The sequence below is a fragment of the Glycine soja genome, chromosome 5 (genome assembly GCF_004193775.1).
Source record: "Glycine soja cultivar W05 chromosome 5, ASM419377v2, whole genome shotgun sequence".
In the NCBI taxonomy this organism is placed as follows: Eukaryota; Viridiplantae; Streptophyta; class Magnoliopsida; order Fabales; family Fabaceae; genus Glycine; species Glycine soja.
The window spans coordinates 7,416,762-7,439,722 of NC_041006.1; the positions used below are offsets into that span (position 1 = coordinate 7,416,762).

Here is a 22,961-nt window from a genome sequence, read left to right on the forward strand (position 1 = left end):
TAAATGAATGTCTGTGTGTAAGTTATTTTGCCTATGTAGTCACTCTGCTAAACTAGAATGTATAAGAAGTCCTTAAGTTTCGTAGTTAATGATTTCATGATTGCATGTTTGTCCCTTTTCCACTTCCACACCTCAATGACAAAAACATTTGCGTTAGCACTAGGAGGAGAGATATATAGTATGTAAGATCTGTATATAGCTGGTAAATGGAGCTTAAGATTTCACACTTGGAAATCAAAATGACGTATTCATTGTTAACGATGGAACGTACAAAGACAAAAGAAAGGAGGCTTAAAGTGGCCCTGAAACTGTCACTGTCTCTTCAAAAACTTTAGTTTTACACAACCAGTAAACTGAAAATATAGGGGTCTGTTTGGTTTGTAAAAAGATTTATTGTTTTTATTTTCAGTTTTCATAAATAGTTATAAAAATGCTACCTTATTTTCAATTTATTTAGATTTCAAAATTTTGTACAAGAACTGGTTGTAAACAACATTTTGTTGTTTTTACCAATTTCTATACAAAAATTTGAAAGCAGGATACAAATTGGAAACAAGGTAACATTTTAGTCATTACTATATGCGAAAACAGAAAAGGAAAACAATGTTTTCTCAAACCAAACAAACCGTTAGTTGAAACAAAAACAGTGACTACAGTTATAAGAGACTCAGGTAAAAGGGCTTCTCTCACTGCAAACCAGCCATTTTTTCTTCCAATAGCAGCTATAGCTCAAGTTAATTTGACTTGTTGTTGATCCCTTCTTTCTCTTATTTATATATATACTGTCACCATAGCCTTTGTTTGTTGTCCATCACAAATTAGACTTTAAAGCTACCAGGCATATCATTCTCTTCATATTTCCCTTCCAACTGTATACTCTTGAACCACTTTGCACATGCAATATAAAGGACCAAGTCTATTGATGTCAAGATAGCTAAGAGGAAATAAAACCTATCTAGGTGACCTCTATTTAAGTTTCCAGGGATCCACCCTGGCATGTGATCCTCGGTGGAGATCTTCATAACTATACTAACAAGTATGCTACTTACGTAGTTCCCAAGAGAGATGGACGTCATGCAAAGGGCACTTCCAAAGCTCTTTAAGCCATCTGGCGTCTGAGCATTGAAGAACTCTAACTGGCCTACATACATAAAAACCTCTGAAGCTCCAATAAGTGCGTACTGAGGAATTTGCCAGAAGATGCTTAGAGAGCTTGTGCCACTGCAGTGGGGGCATCCTGAGTTTGCATACTTAAGTCTGTAGCATTCAACTATTCCAGCTGAAACCATAGCCATTACAGCTATAACAAGCCCAATTCCCATTCTTTGAAGCTCAGTAAGTCCCCTGGAACTTTTCTTTTTAAGTCTTCCAACAAGTGGATCAATCACTCGACGGTAGAAGAAAATGAAGACAGCTACACTGAGGATGTCAAAGCTAGACATGCTTGCAGGTGGTATTCTGAAATTGGAAATTGTAGTTTTCATGGCAGCCCCTTGCTCCACAAAAAGAGAAGCCATTTGTGTGAAAACCACTGAGTATATTATGGTGCAGAGCCAAATTGGAAGAAGTCTTAGTATGCACTTCACTTCTTCAACTTGAGTTATAGGGCAGAGACGCCAGGGGTTGTAAACCCCACTCTTTTGGTCTTCTAGATCTCTGGGAGATATAAACGCTGCTCTATCCAGAAATCTGTAAGGCAGATGACAAATGGCAAATTGATCAAATTGTTATAGCTTGGTGGAATGAAGAATGGCCAATTATATTGAAAACCTTTGGTGTTTAATTTGTAAGTTGTGCCAAGGTCTTAACAAAATGATTAGTTGATGACATCAATACAATAAAAGCATTCCATGCAACTTCTGATCTATAAGGTAAAAACATCAATTGTTTTCAGCTGAAATTAGCTTGTAATACTTACTTGAACCCGCCTGTGTGGAGAATCTTCCTGTTGCCATTGGTGGGAGATTCATTTTCATCCATGACATATAGGTCCTCTCCATTTGATGTCATTTGAGCTCTCCATTTCCTTGATGCAGCAACAAGGACTTGGCTGAACCTTGAAAGAGGATTGCCACTGGGTTTGAAGTGTCTATATCGTGGGGTCCCAAGAAGAAACAAGACAAGGGCGGCAAAAGCAGAGCCTGCAGACACCCAGAACCCTAGAGCCCACAGTCCTTCATCTTCAAAATAGCCTAGAATTGTGTTTGAGAAGAGTGAACCAAGGTTCAAAGCCAGGTAGAAGTAGCTAAAGAAGGCAACCTTTGAGTAACCCTCCTTTGAGTGCTCCTCGTCAAACTGGTCAGCTCCAAATGTGGCAATATTTGGCTGATACCCTCCATTCCCTAAAGCAATGAGATAAATTGAGAGGTAGAACATCCCCATCTCCAAGCTTGAATGCTTCCCACATGGAATTGTTTCATTCCCACAACCTTTAGGCCTAATCAAGGAGAGGTATGATGAAAGGGACAATGATACTAGACCCTGTTATTTCAAACTAGAAGATTAGTTTATTACCTAAGGAATGTATTAGCTTGAAATTAAAGAGGAAGAATAAGGAAAAGGAAATGAAATAGAGAGGATATTACTTACTATTACAAAGATGACCTGAAAGATGGCACAAGTTTTGTATCTTCCCCAATAAGAATCACTTAGGAAAGCACCCACTAGAGAGAAGATGTAAACTGTGCCAGTCCATTTGCTCACACTGTTTGCAGCTGCAGCATTATTTTGCCCCATCACTCTTGTCAGGAACAGCACTAGGTTAACCCCTACTCCAAAGAATGCTAAGGTTGCCAGACCTTGGTTCACTGTTTGATGCAATCAAGAAAATAAGCAGTGTCAGCATTGTGCTATTAGTATTGTAAACCGTTATTTGAATACACTCACATGCATCCTTGTGTATTTAAAAATTGTAGACCGTTGTTTGAATACACTCACATTCTATTCGTGTTTAATTGCATTACATATTTTACAAAGAGAGACTTTCAAATGGTTGCCAATTCAGCTAAGAAACATACGAATTTAATTCTCATTCAAATAATTAGAATTAATACGTACCTAACTAAGGTGGTATAAAAATATGTGCAAGTAACAGAAAAGAGGGGGGAAAATGGATGTGCAAATATGCATGGCTAAATCAATCAGGATTCAGGATTACTATGTCTCGCAAAGGGTAGTGGATCATGTCACTTCTGTATATATCAATGACCGAATATAATGATGATAAGTTCTCATAGAATCTTCACTGTGAAGAGTGCATTACCACTAGTAAGCATTATGTACTACCACAAATAAATATGCACACGTGATACTTGATAATTTAATTTTAGGTATTTTGCTTTTAGAAAGCATACACTTTTCATTATGTAATAGTAATGGTTTCACACGCGAAATAACACTTTGAGTGTATCGCCAAGTAAATCCTTTTTATACACTCTTGTTAAGTAGAAGTGCTTTCCATGCCAATATTCACGAACCACCAATAATAATTGTGTAATGAGAGAAGTGTTGCAGGTAGGAACGGATCCTCGGTAGTGTAAAAAAAAACTTGACATGGTCAAGTATTACGACCTTACCATTTTTTCTTCCCCTTTCCACAAGAAACAAAAACCTCAATTTGCATGATTGAAGTATCAGGAATTATCTAAAGTCTCCCTAGCAAACAAAAACAATAATATTCATAAAAAGGGATATATTCCATATAATTTGAAACGAAAACTATTTCTTTATTACGAAGTATCTTTTATATTAACAAAAGAAACTATTCATAAATGATTTAAAATTCCTTTATGTTGGATCCCTTTACTGTGTCGTCCCTCTAAAAACCAAAAAGAAGAAGACATTATTTCAGCAAGTACTTTTCTATCTAAAAATCAATCACAGATTTCAGTGCATGTACATGCACGCACGTTACTTATTTGCACACTTCTCTGCACGCACGAAAAGTCTCGGTACTAACTTAACAATGATTCTAATAATACTTGGCTGATTCCAACCTACCAATTTTCCTTCACCGTTAACGCTGTGCATGTGTAATATACTGGAGTATCTTATTTTTGGAACGAACTACTGACTAAGTCAGTAGCATTTATCAATTATTCCTTCCCATTTATGATAACACTTTTTGTTATCTATTATTCCAAAAGTAATTGTTAAAGAATCAATTAATAAATGAAATATTATTATTATAAAATAAAATATAGATATGATGATAATATTAAATGTTGCTATACTTTCTAATAACCATTGTAATTTATACTTAGTAATAATAAAGAAAATATCTTCATGTACATATTTCACTAAATTATTTTATCTTTCGTCAGTTTTTATATTTTTATTACTTCTCGTCTAATAACTACCCACTATGCTCATGTTGTTAGTTTCTTTTTTGTTTTACTTTTAATTTTTTTAGTTAAAATAGGTAAATAGGCACCAAATGCCTCTCCCCACTGCTAGTTAATAATTATCATTCAACTGCATGTAAATATATATATTCACTATATTATTTTTTGCCTTATTAATACTTTTTCATTTTACTTAATAAAAATATTTTAAAAATATGATAAAACCAAAAAAAAAGTTTAACTTTAAATATATAAACAAAAATAAAAAAATTTATAAAATAGCAATTAATTTAACAAGCAGCAACTACTCCTATATGTTAGCTACCATGGATTCAATTTGTGTTGGCTAAATATAGAATTAGCCTTGCTTGCACTCATTGGTTAATGGTCATGGTTCGTCTATTGTTAAGGACACGTGGCAATAACCCACATCATGCAAGATCCTAGCATTGGTTACGTGTCAGGAACGTATTCCCCTAAAATGCATGCTAGTATATCCTCACTCTCCCTTCTTCTTTTCCTCTTCTTGTGGTTTTTATCAGGATTCAGAATCTCTCTCTCTGAACTGGACCAAGAATCAGTATATTATATAACTCCAGAAAGATATATAGTGCGGTGGAGTAGGAGTCAGCCAACAATTGTTGCTAGCTGCAAAATTAAGACCTATGATTTTTTATTTTTTTTGTAAATTGAATGGAGCACGAGGTTCTTTGCATTTAAGTTGTGTCATTTTCTAGTACATGATGATGAAAACTGATGATAAGATGACTTCAAGAGAGCAATTGTTTGTTTGTGGACCATTCTAAAAGCAAGTTCTAGAGTTCTTTCAATTCCTATGATAAGCTATCTAAGATATGTATACATCATTCATTTCATCAAAATCTCCGCTAGCTGGACACAGGTTCATGAAACTTCTACGGCTCCAACTTCTGCCACGAGTCACCCCTATCATCAGCAACTATACTTAGACGTATCTCTCTCGCTCTTTCACACACAATAGATGTTAATCACTATAAGCTCAAATCAATATTAATAAGAATCTAATAGCCAATGCAGGGGCACATATATACAATCCTGGAAAATGATACTTTTCAAATTAATTAGGGAAATTTTATGTATAATGGTACCAAAGGATTATTATAAATTAAAAGAAGAGCAACTTTTTCACTGTGATATTAGAACAAAGGTTTTTATCAATTTTTTTGATAATTAATTTTCACCGAAAGATTTGATTGACCACATTTAAAAGATGCGCGATAGGAGGAGGCCAAGTTTATACAATATTACATATGATTGAATTTGAATGCAATAATGCATTATAGTAAATAATAAAATATAGTAAAATAAAAATTGGCCCTGCTATTTATGTTTGGAACTTACATAGAACGATGGTTCCAGCAACCCATCTGCCAGATTTGGCTCTGATTGCTGGGCGACCATGCCAATCAACACTTCCATCAAGAGTGAGTTCTTCTGTGTCACCTTTGAACTTTCCCTGCTGGGTGATTTCAACATTGAAAACAAATGGCACCATTTTTAGTACTTATTGTAACACATTCATAGTTTAATTTTATACAGAGATATATTTATAAAAGCATGAAGGGCATGCTAAAATTAAAATGCCTGCACTTGACTAGTGATCAAGGGAGCATAGTGATAAAGAATGAAGAATTTGAAGTTTCTTGAGTTAACATGTATACGGAAAAGTTCTATATATATATATATATATATATATATATATATATATATATATATATATATATATGTATATGTATATGCTTAATTAATAACATACCTCTTTGCTGACTTCTAAGCAGGCCATTGGTGGTGTCAAAGTATTGAAAGTTAAATACAAAGTTGTATTAAGTTCTCAACCTGCAGGTGAGAGAAGTGAAGCAGAGGAAGTTTTGTTGTATGTGTCGAGTGAAGGGTGAATATTGGAAGAACGAAATTTACACATGAAGTAGAGAGGGTGGGAGTGTTCAATAAATAGAGGAAGCAAAGGTGGCTTGAACGGTGCAGATTTCAGAGTGCAAAAAGTGGGGACATCCCACGTGTCATCCTCCAAAACTTTATACTAAAAATATATAAAATACACTTTTGTACCTAAATTATTTCTTACAAAATTAATATATGTACCTCATAATCAATCATATTTAAGAGACATAAAAAGTTAAAAGATATATAATTAAGTATGAAAATGTAATAACCTTTTCATTTTTTTTTATAAATTATTTCACATAAACATATTCTGCTTTATTTTTCTATGACTAAAGTATATAATTGTTTGATGGTAATAGATGCAGTCGGGACATCCACGTATTATTTTTCAGAATCTTTTATATCGCTATAAATTTGTCAATGAAGAGTATAATTATTTAATTATTTTATTATAACATTTAAGAAAATAAATATATTTTGTAATATAAGGTGGTTATTTTATTATAAATAATAATGATTAAAAAAATTAAAATAGTTAAGATCATATCAAATTAAAATACAATATGTGGAACGATTGATATCAATAAATGCAAAGAATTTTCTTTTGGACTGGAATATATGGCAGGTCGATGTCATATTTAGCACCCACATAAAATCTTCTCTTCATTTTCTTTTATTTTTGGTTATATTTTCATTTTCTTTTTTTGTTATCTTCAAATTGATAGGTGTATTTTGATTAACTTATTAGAATATTATCATTTTTAATGTTGTTAAAGATTTATTATTTGCTAATTTTTACAAAAAAAAAAACCTCTGTCTAATTTTTAATGAAAACTAATGAATACTTAGTAATATATTAATAGAATACTGTTTTCAAAAATATAAATTACTCATTTTTCATAATTTCAAATTCAAATTTAATTTCATTTTAATAGTTCAAAATCATTTGAAGAGTTTTTATATTTTTTTTAACAACGTAAAATAATCTTTATTAATTGTATTTGTTTTCTATTAAGAGCACAGCTATAAGAATATATAAGAAAGGGATTGGACCCTTTACTTTGTTTATAAAATATAGAGATTATTTTTTTATAAAATTTATAAACCCATTTTACAAATAAAATTCAACTATAAATAGCGCCTAACCTAATAAAAATAAACGCCGAAATTAGATCATTAATGAAAGTTATGACCAAGCATTATAGGCCCTCGTGTGGTCAATTATTAGTAGCTCGTTTGACGTTGAAGGTTCTTGGCCCTGTTTATTTTAAGGTTGAGTTTAATTTATTAATTTTGAATAATTGAATGTAATTGGTATAAGCTTTTAATTAATTTCAACCATAAATTTATATTGAAATATATATTTTTTTATTAGAAAGTGTGAATTAATTTTCTAATACTAACACAAGCAGGACTTCAAGAACCTCTAGGCGTACAAACATTTAATTTGACAAACTACATAAGCAGCATTAATAAAAACACATGATCTAATCATCCTATAATCTGGCAACTTCAGGCATTGAATTTTATGGGTTAATTTCAATCAAAGAAAAAAGGAATAAAATTCTAGTAGACAAACGTGTCATACCGGGGCAGCAGACAACGGGAAAAAATACTCAATCACATGGGATTTAATTTGCACATGTTTGGTACAGCAGTATCTTAAATTAATTTAATTAAATATTATGCATGAATATTCATTCAATTGTTCTGTTGAGCAATTTTTATATAAACACCTGCTTTTTGGAGAACCAATAAAAAACTTAAACATAATATTAAAGTTAATAATTTTAGTATATAATGTCATTTTTCAATTCTCATTCAAAATAAAAAGTTTACATTCTCATTCAATTAAGACAATTAAAATAATTATTGTATTACAACTTTTACGATTATATAATAAGTTTAATCTCCATGCATGTATTTTCCATTTAATTTTTTTTACATTCTTAATTAATAAAAAATCATGTTAGAAATGATTTTTAAGGTATTTTTTTATTATAAAAAACAACAAGTTATCATATATGTCAATTTGGGATTGAATATATAATACGGCAAAACCCTTTACACCACCAATACATTTAAAGTAAACTCTTACAAAAAAAAAAAAAAAAAGAACTCTTACATGATACAGAGTTGGATCCATTTTGTCCACATTATTTTAAATAAGAAGACACATTGCAACACAAGATAAAGTGTCTAATGAATTTTCACGCTTTAATTAAGTTGAAAAGTTCACAAGTTCACCTCATGTAAATCATTTTTACAATAAATTTGATTTTCATTTTTGAAAAAACAAAAGTGGCAAGAATCAAATTTTCTGCTCCCTTGTTCTCTAACAAAAACAAAAATCCTAGTCACCTGTTTAAATAATACTTTGATACTCGTGAACTGATATAATATTTAACGTTCCTAAAAAAAAAAATTCATATGCAACTGTTTAAAAAGATTTTTTTTGCTTTTGTTTTTGTTTCCCCCATTAAACCATAAGGTATATTTCTAGCTACAAGTTTAAGTCCATTTGAATCTTCTATAAAACATTTTTTTTATAAGCATCTTCTATAAAAATAATCCCCGTATATCGTACTATTTCAGGGAGTGACCATGAGAAGACGAATGCTAATTGTTAATTATTCCGAGGAATAAACATAATCACGTTTCGTTTTGTGATTTGCTTGTTATAGATTTAGTTCAATTATTATATGTGATACGATTGCATTATTCCATTAATACATGCTCATTTCATTCCTCGACAAAAATCAAGGTTTACAATTGTAACATTCCAAGTGTTTTCTTTCCCTAGCCAATGGGAAACTATGTCATATTGAATGAATTTAGATTAATTATATACTTTTATATATGATAGACATCAAGTTGTTGAGACATTCTTTGCCAGTTCTGAATGCAGTAACAGTGTGATAGGATAGGATCACATCTTCACAGGCTAGGCAGCCAGGCAACTTACGCAATTAATTAATGGTATCATATATCATAAAAGTTTAACTATAGATAGCAAAAGTATATTTAATGAAACTCCTATTGCAATAATTGCTTTACATTAAAAACTATGATTCCAAGCCAATATATATCACCTAAACAACAAGAGTTTGAAAAATTATGTGTACCAAACAAAGAGTTTTTGAAAAGCATATAATTTCTCCAAAGTGCATTTAAACAACCCTTGAGTAGTACTATAGTATTATTATGACCCCAACTTGTATGTCCAGCTGCTGTTACCATTTACCCAACTAATTGTAGAAAATGATTGTATTAATTTCATTCATTAATAATGTGAGATACGTTGTATATACAAGCTAATCTGCAACCGAATTTCTAACCAGTGTGACAATTTCTGTAACTAATAACAGTAACTGATATTACATTAATGTTAATGAAAGTTAATTAATAAAGTCTTAAATAATTTTAAATTAATGGAAAATTTGAAATTATGATATATATACATACACACATATATATATAGGAATTAATGTTCAATTTCGTTGTAAATTTTGTGATAAAATTATCAGTTAAAAAGTTATTAAAAAATAATTTTGTTGTATAAGAAATTACATTATTGTGTTGCTATAAACATATATTTTAACCAAATCCAGGACCTGAAAAATTCGGATGTGTTAAAGTTGATTCAGTATTTTTGTGTAGTAAGCATAGGTTTATTTAGAAAACAAATAATTGAAAAACTTAGTTAATTGGTGAGGACAAGTTTTTTTTTTTTTTTTACAAGGAAAAGTTATATAAGTTATATTAGTGGTGAGGAAAAGTTAATCTTAATATTTATATAAGTTATATTAAAAAAAAATGAAGTCGAAGATATGAATTAATTAAGAAGTAAAGAAAGTATAAATAAAAAAGTAGAGAAGATCAGGGGACATGAATGGGGGCAGGCAGCTCTGCGTACTTTGCCTCAGTTTGGCTTTTGGCTGGCTTAATGGAGATTAATAATTAATAAGTAATTTATATACGAGAAAAATTATTTAACTTGGTCATTGTCTTTTATGGGAACACGTGATGCGCAACGGCCTTGTTTCCATGAACCTTTTAAATCATTTTTAAAGTACACGCGTTAGCATTATTTACATGCCTCAAAATAACTTACTGCATCAAATTAAAATGGCCATTTCAGTAAGTTTTTTCTTGCATATATATAACATAGAAATACAATGTTAAAAGTCATTTTCTTATATTTTTTAATAAATTAAATGAAATACTTGGTCAAAATTACACCAAAGGTTTTTCCTTTTCATTGGATAGATTTACTTTTAGTTAGGAGGAATGTAAAATTTTTATGTAACACTTAATTTTTCTCTTACTGATTTGGCCTATTATGAAATTAAGTGTTACATCTGATTGTGACTCTATAATTAGACCCGAAATCAAACTTCAAATTTTAATTAAGGAATTCAAATATCAAACTATTTATATTAACAACTTTTAATTCGTTGGAATAAGTTTTTTTTTTTTAAGATAAAAGAGACATGCAAAGGTATCATTATAGAAATAGACATTCCAACAACCTTAACACCCCTGCCCCATTGGGGTTACATCTAATAAGTTTCTTTTATGAAATTCATTATCAACATATAATTTTTGCGGAATTACATGCAATTTTACCTTCACGTAATTATGTTCTAAATTACTGCATCAACTCATAAAATATAAACTTACCAACCTAGCTAACTAGTGTTTTAATTTTTATTTCAAAATCAACTACCAAAAATCAATAAGTAGTGATATCAAGTGTCACCTTTCTTAAACATCATATTATGTATAATAGAAATGGAACCAGGAGAACCAGGCTCCTTTGTACCAGCTAAATCTCCTTTTCATCCGTCTCTTTGGCTTGATTTGAGTATACAAAATAATATACTTTAATTTCTTTTTTTCAGTGTCAAACAGGAAGTACATTGATGACTAGCTAAAAGAAACCTCACAAAACTCCAAAAACAGAATGAAAAAGTATTTTTCCGATAGTTGTTTTCTGAGGAAAGAAAAATATGCATATTCTACAACTAGCATATTAGGTCAATATGCAGTATGTATCAGAATCATGTACTACAGTGGTGATATAATCAACTTGAGATATTGCCCCTCTTATGATCAATCTCCTCTATCCCAAAAAGAAATGAAAAAAATAAGTGGGTGTCCTAATTATTTGGCAACTTGTTCTTAATTTACTCCTCCTTGAAATAATCTAATCAACTCAGTAAAGTCCAATTCCAGCATAATTTTTGTTCACACTTAATGCAATATTTCAACCTACACTAAGCTAAGCACATGCCTTTTATGTTGATATATTGTGTTATGTTGTTATATGAATTTCTAGCTACTGCTAGACATGTTAGATTCATTTGTTTCTAAGGAACTCTTCCACGTCTTATTCAAAGACCATTTGTGCACAAGATGTCAAGTCTACAAAGTAAAAGAAGCTTGTTAAAAGGATTACAACTGTGACGCACGCGACCAAACAAAAACTCCAATCTCCCCCTTTTGTCGCAGGTGGAAAATGAAAGAGTAAGAAAGAAGCTCAGAAAGCAATTAAAATGGCCATTAATTAGTATCGCAATTTTTTTGTGGTGCAATATTAAAAAGACAAAAGAGAAAAAAAATGTAATGTAGCTATAACAAGTCAATTTTGAGTTAAAGTCTATTTATTTAATTCACTCTAGCCAGTATAGCCATTACATTTTATTTTATTTTATTTGCAACATCTGCTTTTTAAACAAGATACCAAAATGAAAGGTGATGAGGATTAATTAATTGGAGGGTAATAAATAACAATAGAAAGTTAGTAGGCAAAATTTCAAATCAAGAATTTTTCCCATTATGATAAATAAGCTATAGTGACATTAAATATTCATTCACTTTTGGCTGTGAAATGGAATTGCTCGTATTGTGTCTATGTAACTGACTTATCAACAGCAACTCCATAAAAAACAGCACATTGTGGATCTTCTGACGCAATAAAACACTAACACACATGATGCATCGATCCACAGCCCTGCAATAAAATCTGTCTCTTATCATCACTTGCTGCCATGTCATTTTTTTCTACCTAATAAATTTATTCCACAAAGTCCATTACAACACTTGATGCCATGTAGTTTTTCTACATAAGTTTATTCTGAAGTCCATTTCAATAGTCAGATCCCACCATGAACATCAACGTCGTGACCAAAAAATTTCATGATTTGGTGGAACAATCTTGAACATGTATCATATGGATTGGATGTGTGAGGAGACAGTGACCTGTAATTTTAGTCCATGTTGACAGGCACACTTGCACCCGTTCATTGGTTGCACTAATGTGGCCTCTTCTGTTTTGCCTTTTATCTGTGTTTCTTAACAGGACAAGTCAAATGTTTTACTGTTGGTGTTTCAATCTTTGGATTCACTTATCACTCTTCTATATGCTATGTTGCTCATATTTGAAATACTAGTAGCTAGCTATTACTCTGGTTGATATATTGTGGCACAAATTCAATTAATGTTGACTTTGATAAACTATGGCGCATCTTATATACCGTGACGTGAATTGCTCTCCAACTCGTGTTTATAGATTAATAGGGAATGGTTGCTGAATTTGAGTGTTTTTGTTTTCTTAATGATGGACTACCTAGGTTTCCAGGACCATCTCTTTCCTATATATGTTTGGCCATATATTGGGAATAAATCCTTTTTAATACTTCAAAAAAGCTCTAATGGTAAACATCGATGACCCTTGTCCTTTAAAACGATAGTGAAGAATAAAATAAAAATAAATAAAATTTGGGAAAGTTAAACATAATTAAAAATACAAATTTTATAAGTTAAAATCTAAAGTAACTAATGCTTATAACTTTTTTTTAAATAAATACTTATAACCTTAAGAAGCAAAACTAATATAATTTACTCTTTCATTAATGTTACTTTTATAAAATATCTTATGGTGTGTAGAATTATCAATTTGGGTGTCTTCAAAAAATAATTATCAATTTGGGTTGGACTATTATGGGGCAACATATTTTTAAGTTAGGTCGGGTTGGATTAATTTAATGGGAGATTGAAATTTTGCTACTTCAACCTAGTTTTTGGTCGGCTACAAGCTGAAAACATATTGGCTACTCATTTTTTAGATATAAAAATAAATTAAATTTTATATAACAAGTTAATAAATTATATTTAATCACTTCAAACTAAAAAAATATAGGTTGTAATATGTACTATAAAATAACAAAATAAAATACTTAATAATATAAATAAAATGAAGTTTAATTTATTTATGGTAGCAATGAATAAGTACTAAAAATTTAAAACAAAACTCTCTCTCCCCCTCTCTTTATATATATATATAAAACATAATTTAATAATCAAGAAAATTTAACTTGATGCATGAATTGTTATAAATGACTGATACATATTGTTTTTCTCAAGGATAAAAAAATAAAGTTTAAAAATTATACATTGATAATATAAAATAATTTTACATTATTATTCAATTATAAAACATGATTGATATGATTTTTAAGATAATTATTATAAAAATTTAAAATTATTTTACATAGTCTTTCTTTTCTGTAAAATATTAGTCTTAAAATTAACATTAGCAACACATGTAGCAATAATTTATAATTTATGATCTTTCAATAATAATAATAATAAAAATTAGGCCCGTGAGATGAGCCAACTCATAATTAACAAGCTAGCCAGATTATGGCTAGTAAAAATTTAGGCTAGGTCCCACTACTAAGAGAGATATTCATTTATTAAAATATCCTATATATGTAGGTAGTAACAGGGGAGGGGTCAGATTTATCTTGACGGGAGCAAGAGTAATAATAACGTGTATAATGCAATAGCAGCCGGTATGATAAAAAAAATCATACGAAAAGAAAGAGGGAATACGAAATAACTATAATGAATACATTGGATGAGCGTGAAGTGATTGATAGTATACCTCCAGGACCAGAACTTCTTGTTTCAAAAGGTAAATCTATTAAACTTTGATCAGCCATTAACAAGTAATCCAAATGTAGATGAATTTGAGAAGGGAGATGCAGAAACAGTAGGTCAGGTCAAAATCAACTCAAACTTAAATTGTTACACCTTTATCTAAACCTATATATAATCAAGTTAATCAGATTAGTGTCAAACCCATTTTGGCATCGACAATGATGTGTAAACATGGCCTTAAAAAAAAATGGTGTGTAAACATGTTGAAAATTCTTTGAACGGAAATTTACTGAATTTTCTCTTTCACATTTTCTTTGTTCAAATGTATGTAATGGGTGGTTTTTAAATGAATAATTCTAATTTTTATTATAATGTTTTTATAATTATTTTTCTATTTTTTTTAAGTATTTGTGCAACAAATTATTAAAATAATAAATATTTTATCATTATTTAATGAAAAAAATATAAGTAATGAGACTCTTTGTAATTATTAACAAAAATAAATAATAAAAATTTAAAAATAAAAAGCCTTAAGTTTTTCTTTCTTCATATATGTTTCCATAGTTACATCAAGCAACCAAAGAAACCTCCATTATCATATTAAATGTGAGCTCGGATAATTAATTTTATTAAAAGTACGGAAATTTAAAATCCTTACGGTATGTCCTTTATCTTTTAAAATATTGTCCTTAATAATAAAATAATATAAAACTAATTAAGTATGTATTTTTTTTTGGTGAATGTTAAGTATGTAAATTAATTATTACTTAAAATATAAGATTTTTTATATTTTTGATCCAATAATTTAAAGTATTGAAAAATTGGTTAGATCGACTTGCACATGCTTACAATGATGCACGAATATTACTGGATCAAATGGGAAGATGAAAAATATATCTTTTTTAATAATATTATTTGCAAATGATTTTTTTAATTATTTTTCAATATTATTATTATAAAAGTAAATCACATGCTAATATACAGTTTTCTTTGATTATTTTTTTCTCTTTTAATACAATTATCAAAGTAGTATATCAATATTACTGCATAAATAACAAAAGCACATTTTTCATATGAAACATAAATCACATTGAAGTTTCTTAATGGAAACTACTGGTGGACACTGTAATATTGCGGTGGCTAAAGTGTTACATAATTAGAAGAAGAAGAAAAAAACAAAATTTTGATAGAGCTTCTTAAGTATTTTTTAGTGTTGTTTTACAACTAAAATTAAAGTTTCCCTTCGATAATATATGTTAATGTTTAATACAAATATTTATTATGTGAATTACCGAAGCAAAAATATAATTTTAATGTAATTGAAAAATTTATAGTACTAAAAATATACAAGTAATTATATATAAATTTTCTCCTTTAGAAAATTAATTGACGGAGGACTATATCAACTTGTTAATTTATATATAAATAGTGCGTTAATTAGATCGATTTCTTTTCAATTACAACATCCCACAAACAAATCTTTTTCTCTAGAGTGAGTGTTCGATTATTCTCTATTTTATATTTTGTGGTACTAAGTGCAAGACCTGTCTCTTCTTATCTTTATTAAATACGCCCGAGTGCCCAATTACAGCTCAAGAAAACTTCAAAACTGATAATACAATACAATCCATGGAGCCCTACCCAGTTGGCTTCAATTAATTATGGCAAGGCACAACAACTGAAGATTGAAAGCATAAACTCAACAACAGTCACACTAGCTTATTTATTTATGTATAAAAGATTGACTTGTCTAGGTGTACTAGTGTGCCATATATATCTCATTTGCACTTTGAAGAAATAGCCCTTCTACGATTGTCTTTCATGGGTCTAACAATGAGCACGTAATGCTTAATATGAACCATGAAAGGAAACATTGAACCAATTTTGACAATGAAATTAGCTCTTAGTGGAGGACAGAAATCTAGCCACAAGAATGGATTGTGGCAGTGCCCACCAACTATCTTTTCAGTTAGGTCATTTGGATACTTATCACACTTTTTTTCCACTTTTTTTTTATTATGTCATGTATCAAAAACGTCATATTCATACTTTTAGGCCTAGAAAAGAATTAGACCATATAAGCATTTTAATAAGTTTCATGGTATTTGCAGCTATATTTAGCTAGGAACAGCTGCTAACTACCCGCTAGCTAGGTGACAATCAGCACCAAAATTGGTCAATGTGATTATATGGTTAACTGTTGTTAATTTATTACAGTTGTCAATTGTCAAACTTATCATGTTTGAGAGGATGTAACACATGGTGTGTGCAGTAGTGGAGTTTGACATGGATATTCTGTTGGTAGGTATTACTCAAGATTTTAACTCAAATTATTATTTATTACAAGAAAAATCGTTATCACTGATAAAATATTTTTCATAGAATATATTCCGTCGAAAATGTTTACATTACCGACGAATCATATTCTGTGGGAAGATAATAAAATTTCCAACAGAATTTACTTACGGACAAGTTTTCCATCGAAAATTATAAATTATCGACGGATTATGTTTCCGTCAGATATATAAATATTATCAGTGGATTACATTTCTGTCATAAATTAAAATTATACCCAAAATAAAAGAATCCAACCCTAAGGAGGAACTCAACAAATTATCTTTTGGTGATTTTTGAAATCCTTCACATTCATCGTCACACCGCCGCATGCGAGTTCGACCACCATCACGTAGCTCTCGCACGAGGTTCCCAAGACTTCGTCGCACATCATCGTGTCGTCCGCTCACCCACATCATTGTGGCATCGTCATTGAGCAGTCACCGCCATCGCACACCCCTCCGTGCCCACACTAGCTAGTTAGTGCTCTTACATCTTATACAAAGTGACCACATTGTATGTGTGTTGCCATATGTTTGTGATCGTGAGAGAGGCGAGGTGCGTGAGGGAGCGAGTAACTGAGCTGAATAAAGCTTGTTTCTATTTTTGTTTTATTTATGAAAACATAACTTTGTTAATTGTTTATCTATGGCACATATGGGGTGACTTTGTTGTTTGTGTCTTTCGTGCTGTAATCAAGCTCCTTCCTTGTCTTCCTGGCACTACTGTTTCTGGACTTGTGTGATTGCGACAAGTCAAGGTCATGACTTGTGAATAAGACTTTCTTCTAATTGAACTTGATTTGTCAAAGGGTCCCTTAAACATAGACTACACTTTGTGAGACTGGGTATGCGTCTTATTCCCCACTTTATATGGTGCTTCATAACTCATCCACACCCACTAGTACCTTCCTTCATCTAGGACACCATGCCCCACTACTTAAAAAAATGAAACCCAATTGTTTCTATAACAGAAAACTAACGGTTAATCATCCCGCATGCTTTTTTTATTATTTTCCTTTCTTATAGAAAAACTATCATCTATGGCAATTTTGCCGATGAACAACTAAGATTGGAATACGTGGGAGTTGTAAAATTGAACCCATTGGTTGCTATATGACAATTGATAATGTTGGAAATTTTGTATTTTAAATGTGTTAAGTATATTTTTAATTGTAGTTATGCTATTTATATTCCATGTTTTGTACACATTGTGCTTTTCTTTTAGATTTTTTTTTCAATTTAACTAAATGATTCATTTTATTATTTATTTTGAATTTATGAATTTAAGTATTTCGTTAATTACATATATGTGTTAATTAAAATTTTGACGTTAAATAGTAAAAATGAAAAAAATGAATAAAACAATTCTTGATAAAATATAATTATTGACGGATTTTTCGACGGAAATATCCGTTAGAAATTTTCCACAGAAAAAATTTCATAAAAAATTTCCAATAGATATTCGATTGAAAATTTCCAATGGACAACAAAAATTTGTTTGTTAAAATTTTCTATGACCATTAAAATCTGTCAAAAATCTTGAATTATTAATAGATTTTCGGAATAATCAATGGATTTTGGCCATTGGAAAAATTTGTAGTGATTTCCTTGATTCCAAGAGTTGAATCAATTAAAATGGAAATTTTTGGTCATCAAGTAAAGTCTTGGATTTTTTTTATTTGATAGGAAGATATATATTATAGAATTTATAATAACTCTGGTACCTTGTTGAATTAATTCAACGCATCTTATAGTCTTTAATTCTTTTTGTCTATAACTTGGTTGGCAGGTCTTCCATAACATATTCCAAAATATTACCCCTCATTATTTAATTTATTGTTGATTGACTGCAAGTCATTTCTATTCAATATAGTATATGCTTGTGTGGTCTTAAGATACACAGGATTTGGAATACATTGCGAATCAAAAACAAATCCGATCTTTGGATTAAATTTAGATTGGCATGCCAAGTGGGTAGTTCATCTGGAAGGTCAACTATACACACAAATTATCCTAATTAATCTTTGCCTTCCACGAAGACGCCAAGTTAGCACTTATTGGCATTTTTCACTATATAGTATAGGTTACAATAATCTCTTCCAAGAGAAATATCGGAAAAAGCTGACTGATATCGATGATGACTATTTTTCTGTGCTGTGTTTTGTCTCTATATTGAGGAGAGTCTCAACCAATAATCATACAATATGTGGATGATCGATTAAAAATATTTGCATTAAGATTTTTTATTAAATTAGTTAAAGAAAGATTTTAAATTTCATAAGATCCTTTAAAATTTAAAGATAATGCATAACTTTTGTTAAGGAAAATTTTAAATTTTATAAAATCCCTTAAATTAAAAATAATACCGATAATGTTGGTTAGTGAGTATTTTTTTATTGTCCACATGTCTTGTAATTATAGATGACTAATAATTTCTCCTAGTTGAGGGAGCATGAAAGGTATTAATGAGTTCGGGGACTTTAATTTGATTCATTCTGCTTTTCAAGTACATCAATATTTTGTCAAAACAGGAGAGAGGTGTGGGGTAAATAAGAGTTCCTGAAACGCTTGAAACTCTAGTGTCTTTAATTCCTTGAAGGCTAGAAAAGCTTCTAAATGAGGGATAAGAGAACAATTTGTATCGGCATTACATTGAATTCAGATGTAACACTTTGTGGTCCTGCATGCTGCATGGACCTTTTTCTCCAACCATTGTAGTTACTAAAATATACAACTATAGCATAAGCAATCATTAAGGGTGAATAAATCAAGGGGAAGTGCCATAATGGGATGGAGGAACAAATAATAATAATAATAAAAGTGTCATTTTGTTATATAGTTTCTTCATGTAAACATATATATGTTTCATTATCATATGGCCGTATCTTTTTTTTTGCTTTTTATTCCAAATCTTTCAGCTTTTTTCATTTTATGGAACTTTAGTAGGCTAGCTTGCTCTTGGAGCCAGTGCAGTATTATTACTTTAATTTGAACATTATCAAATAAAAGGAAAAAAAGTACACTTGGAAAAAACATTGCATTTTTAATGATATATATTGGGGATATGATGATTAAGTAAACCACAATGTGGGGGTGGGGGTATATATATATCTAAGCAAGAGCTTTTTTTCTCTTCCCCGGCCCATCCCAAGAGAATGGAAATACACTTTATTAGGATGTTCCACTAAATTAGGCTGCATATTTTTTTTGATCATTTAGAAAGGTAGGCTGCATAATGATTCTGAGATCGACTAATAACAAAGTACTTAAAACCTTGTATTTAATTATCTTTTTTTTTCTTTTAATTCTTTGGCCATTTGGTAATCTTGCTGACATTTAAAATAAATATATGTACAAGGTTTGGACATAGAATCGTAACTGGAGGTATAATTTTATTCCAAAATAGATTAATTCGATGAAAGATGATTAGATAAATGTCAAATAAAAACTTCAAATACTTTGGTCAAATCAAAAAGAAAAATACATGTGTAAGTGACGGTTTCTTTCGGACCTCTGTGTTGAGAATTGCCCTTTGGCTTGACAAATTGCAAATAAATAAATAAATGAAAAAAAGGAAAGTCGAACACTTTGGATTCCCACTGCAGCGACAGCACAGACTACTTATTTTGGAAAAGACAAGAGAAACCTAATTTAAAGAGGATGTTCATTGCTCAAAATTGTCTTTAAAATAGTAAAATTAAACTCAAAATTGTTTTTCGTGCATGGTTATATAATCAAAATTAAATTCTCGTATACTCCATAGATAAGCTACGAGCAAATAATATTAATTAGGGAGCAGCATATATATATATATATATTAGTGAGAACAAAAAATACAATATCAGTGCATGTGTGCTATACTTCATACATGGATGGGAATTTTCTTCCGGGTCAAGCTGCCATTGATGGGATTAGATTGTTGTGCTTTAAATTTTTTAGATAAATGTTGTAAAAAATAACTTAGGAGTATAGAGATTATAAAAAAGAGATAAGAAAGAAAGAAAGAAAAAAATGATAATAAGGATGTTTATGGGATGGGATGGGTTGGATGGATTTGACGAAATCTTGATGCAATCCAATCAAAATTTTAGAAGTTGAGTTGGTTTGAGTTTGTGTCAAGTTTTTTTGAAATCGAATCCAAATTAATCCAATCCAAAAATGTGTTTGAAAATTTAAATTTATTTTAAATTTCAAAATATTTTTTGTTAAAAAAGTTAAATAATAGCAAACAATGATTTATACAGCAATCTATCCAAATTCTTTTACATTCTAAGGCCTGGAAATTTAATTAACACAAGATAATCTAGCACCAACACCTACTATATCATTCAATAAAATTGCAAAATCATGTGTTAAATGAACTTTCTTCCTATTCTCAAAATCTTTTTAAACCTTACACCAGACAAACCTTAAGAATTTTATAGAGTAACTATCACTATAATAATAATAATATTTTTTTAAAAATATACATATATTATATATACTAACAAAAATAAATAATAATAATAATAACGATAATAATAATTTTATTACTAATCAACAAGTTTGAAAATTAAAACCCATAATCCAACTCATACTTCAACGAGTTGATTTGGATTTGACTCAAATACTCACAAAATCCAACTCAAAGTGTTTGGGAAGATTTAAGTCAAATTGAATTTAAAAATGATCAATATCCATGAACATTTTAAATGCTAGGAATACATCATTCTTTTAAGTTTTAATACATTCTTTTAAATACACTTTTTTCCCATTGATTGAAATTAATTTATTAAAAATCACAAAAAAATTGTGAAGCTCATGTCATATTTAATGATTTTCTCCCAAAACTTTGTTGTTTTTAATAAATTTTAATAATTAGTAAAAAAGAATATGTTAAAAAATATGTTCATAGCACTTCTCAAAAAGATAATAGAGACAGGGAGAAAGTTTTATGTTATTTTTATGTGGAGGATAATTTATTTATAGATACAAATTTGTAATTGAACGATTATAAAATATTTAATGCATTAAAGAAAAATATTAATAATTATAATATACAAGAGAATACACAAACAACTAAAGAGTCACAATTTCTAAGTGCCTTGTTAAAATCTTATTAAGAAAAATTTTGTGGGACAAAAAAATTTAGTGAATAAAAAAGAGTACATAATTTTATAATACCCTATATTGTATTTGTCTTGTAAAAATGTTTGTCAAGAAAACTCATGGGACAAAATTGGTGGAAAAAGAAGTGTAGGCCATATTTATTTTTATATATACCTCATGCACATATCATCTTTAAAATGACGAAGGACAATTTTGTGTAGCAATTGCTGGAAAGGTTTACTTAAATAGTGACTTTGTAAACATATGTGCTAGATTCTTACATTAATCATCTATTAAATATTTATATCATTATTTTTTAAGATCTTAAGTAGAAAAATATTGATAAAGTATGTTTTATTCTATTTCTTTTAATATATGTTTTCATTCAATTGAGCAACACATACAATATTTCTGTGAAATGTTAATGACACTTTCTTTCTAATATTTTTTTGTCATTAGTTAAAATTTATTAAAAATTACTAATTTTGGTGAATTTCATTTCTCATGTGATAAATATTTTTACAATTTACTACTGCATTATTTAATTAATATAACAAAATGAATCATTTTTAATAAAATTATGTGCCTATTTTCTATAAAAAAGAATATTTATATTGAATATTTTTGTATAAGAAGCTCTAATTTATTGTTTTACTCCTGTCCATAAAACATCACACATCCCTACAATGAAATAATATCCGGTGATTGTAAGACTTAATTAACTTTAATGTAGTAAGGTCATAAATTTTGACTTCAAAAGCACACTAAACACACAAAATGATTTAGACTAGATTTTCATACTTTAAATCTTAACATTTAACTTTTTTCTAAACATGCACTATTTACATCAAAGTATGCCTAAATAATCGTCGTATATAGACTAAATTTACATCTTGTTAGGACTAAGGATCTTAATTTTGTTGCTTTATTAATTTTTACTTTTTTATTTATTTCCCACAAACTATTTAAACAATTTCTTCTTCTCAATTTTTCATTTGTACGCACAACATAATTCGTACTTTCTCACCACTTCTTTTCATTAAAAAATAATTTTGATTACGTTAGGAGGTAATGATTTTACAAATTATAGTGGTTGAATTGTTGTATTTAAATTTCAGTACATTTCAAAATTTCCCGTGTTTTAAATTATTTAATTCAAATATAAATTTAAATTTACAAATTTTATCGAATTAATGTGATTTATAAATTACAATTTAATCCAACTTTAAAATAAATAAACTGGTTTACCTTTATATATTTTTTATTTCACCTTTCCTAATGAAACAAAATTATACAGATAAAAAAT

General features: G+C 29.5%; 1 protein-coding gene across 2 annotated transcripts; it reads right to left on the bottom strand.

Moving 5' to 3' along the window:
* Nucleotides 1-203: 203 nt before the first annotated feature.
* Nucleotides 204-6,303, bottom strand: LOC114412263 (protein NRT1/ PTR FAMILY 7.3-like). Of its 2 annotated transcripts, none has more exons than XM_028376085.1 (5): nt 6,139-6,303; nt 5,724-5,841; nt 2,590-2,807; nt 1,919-2,481; nt 204-1,689 (listed from the first exon to the last, which is right to left on the bottom strand). In XM_028376085.1, the coding sequence occupies exons 1-5, from the start codon at nt 6,163-6,165 to the stop codon at nt 819-821; spliced, it is 1,797 nt and encodes a 598-aa protein (XP_028231886.1). In that variant the 5' UTR covers nt 6,166-6,303; the 3' UTR covers nt 204-818. The 2 variants fall into 2 exon arrangements, with proteins under 2 accessions (XP_028231886.1, XP_028231887.1); XM_028376086.1 differs by having other exon boundaries at nt 5,724-5,838; nt 6,139-6,290.
* Nucleotides 6,304-22,961: the final 16,658 nt, after the last annotated feature.

What these genes read in the sequence shown, in the direction of transcription:
- LOC114412263 (XM_028376085.1), bottom strand. Translation starts at nt 6,165, where the DNA reads ATGGCCTGCTTAGAAGTCAGCAAAGAG. An exon ending in GCTTAGAAGTCAGCAAAGAG is followed by an intron (nt 5,842 to 6,138) that starts GTATGTTATTAA and finishes GAAATCACCCAG; the next exon opens with CAGGGAAAGTTCAAAGGTGA. An exon ending in TTCAGGTCATCTTTGTAATA is followed by an intron (nt 2,482 to 2,589) that starts GTAAGTAATATC and finishes TTGAAATAACAG; the next exon opens with GGTCTAGTATCATTGTCCCT.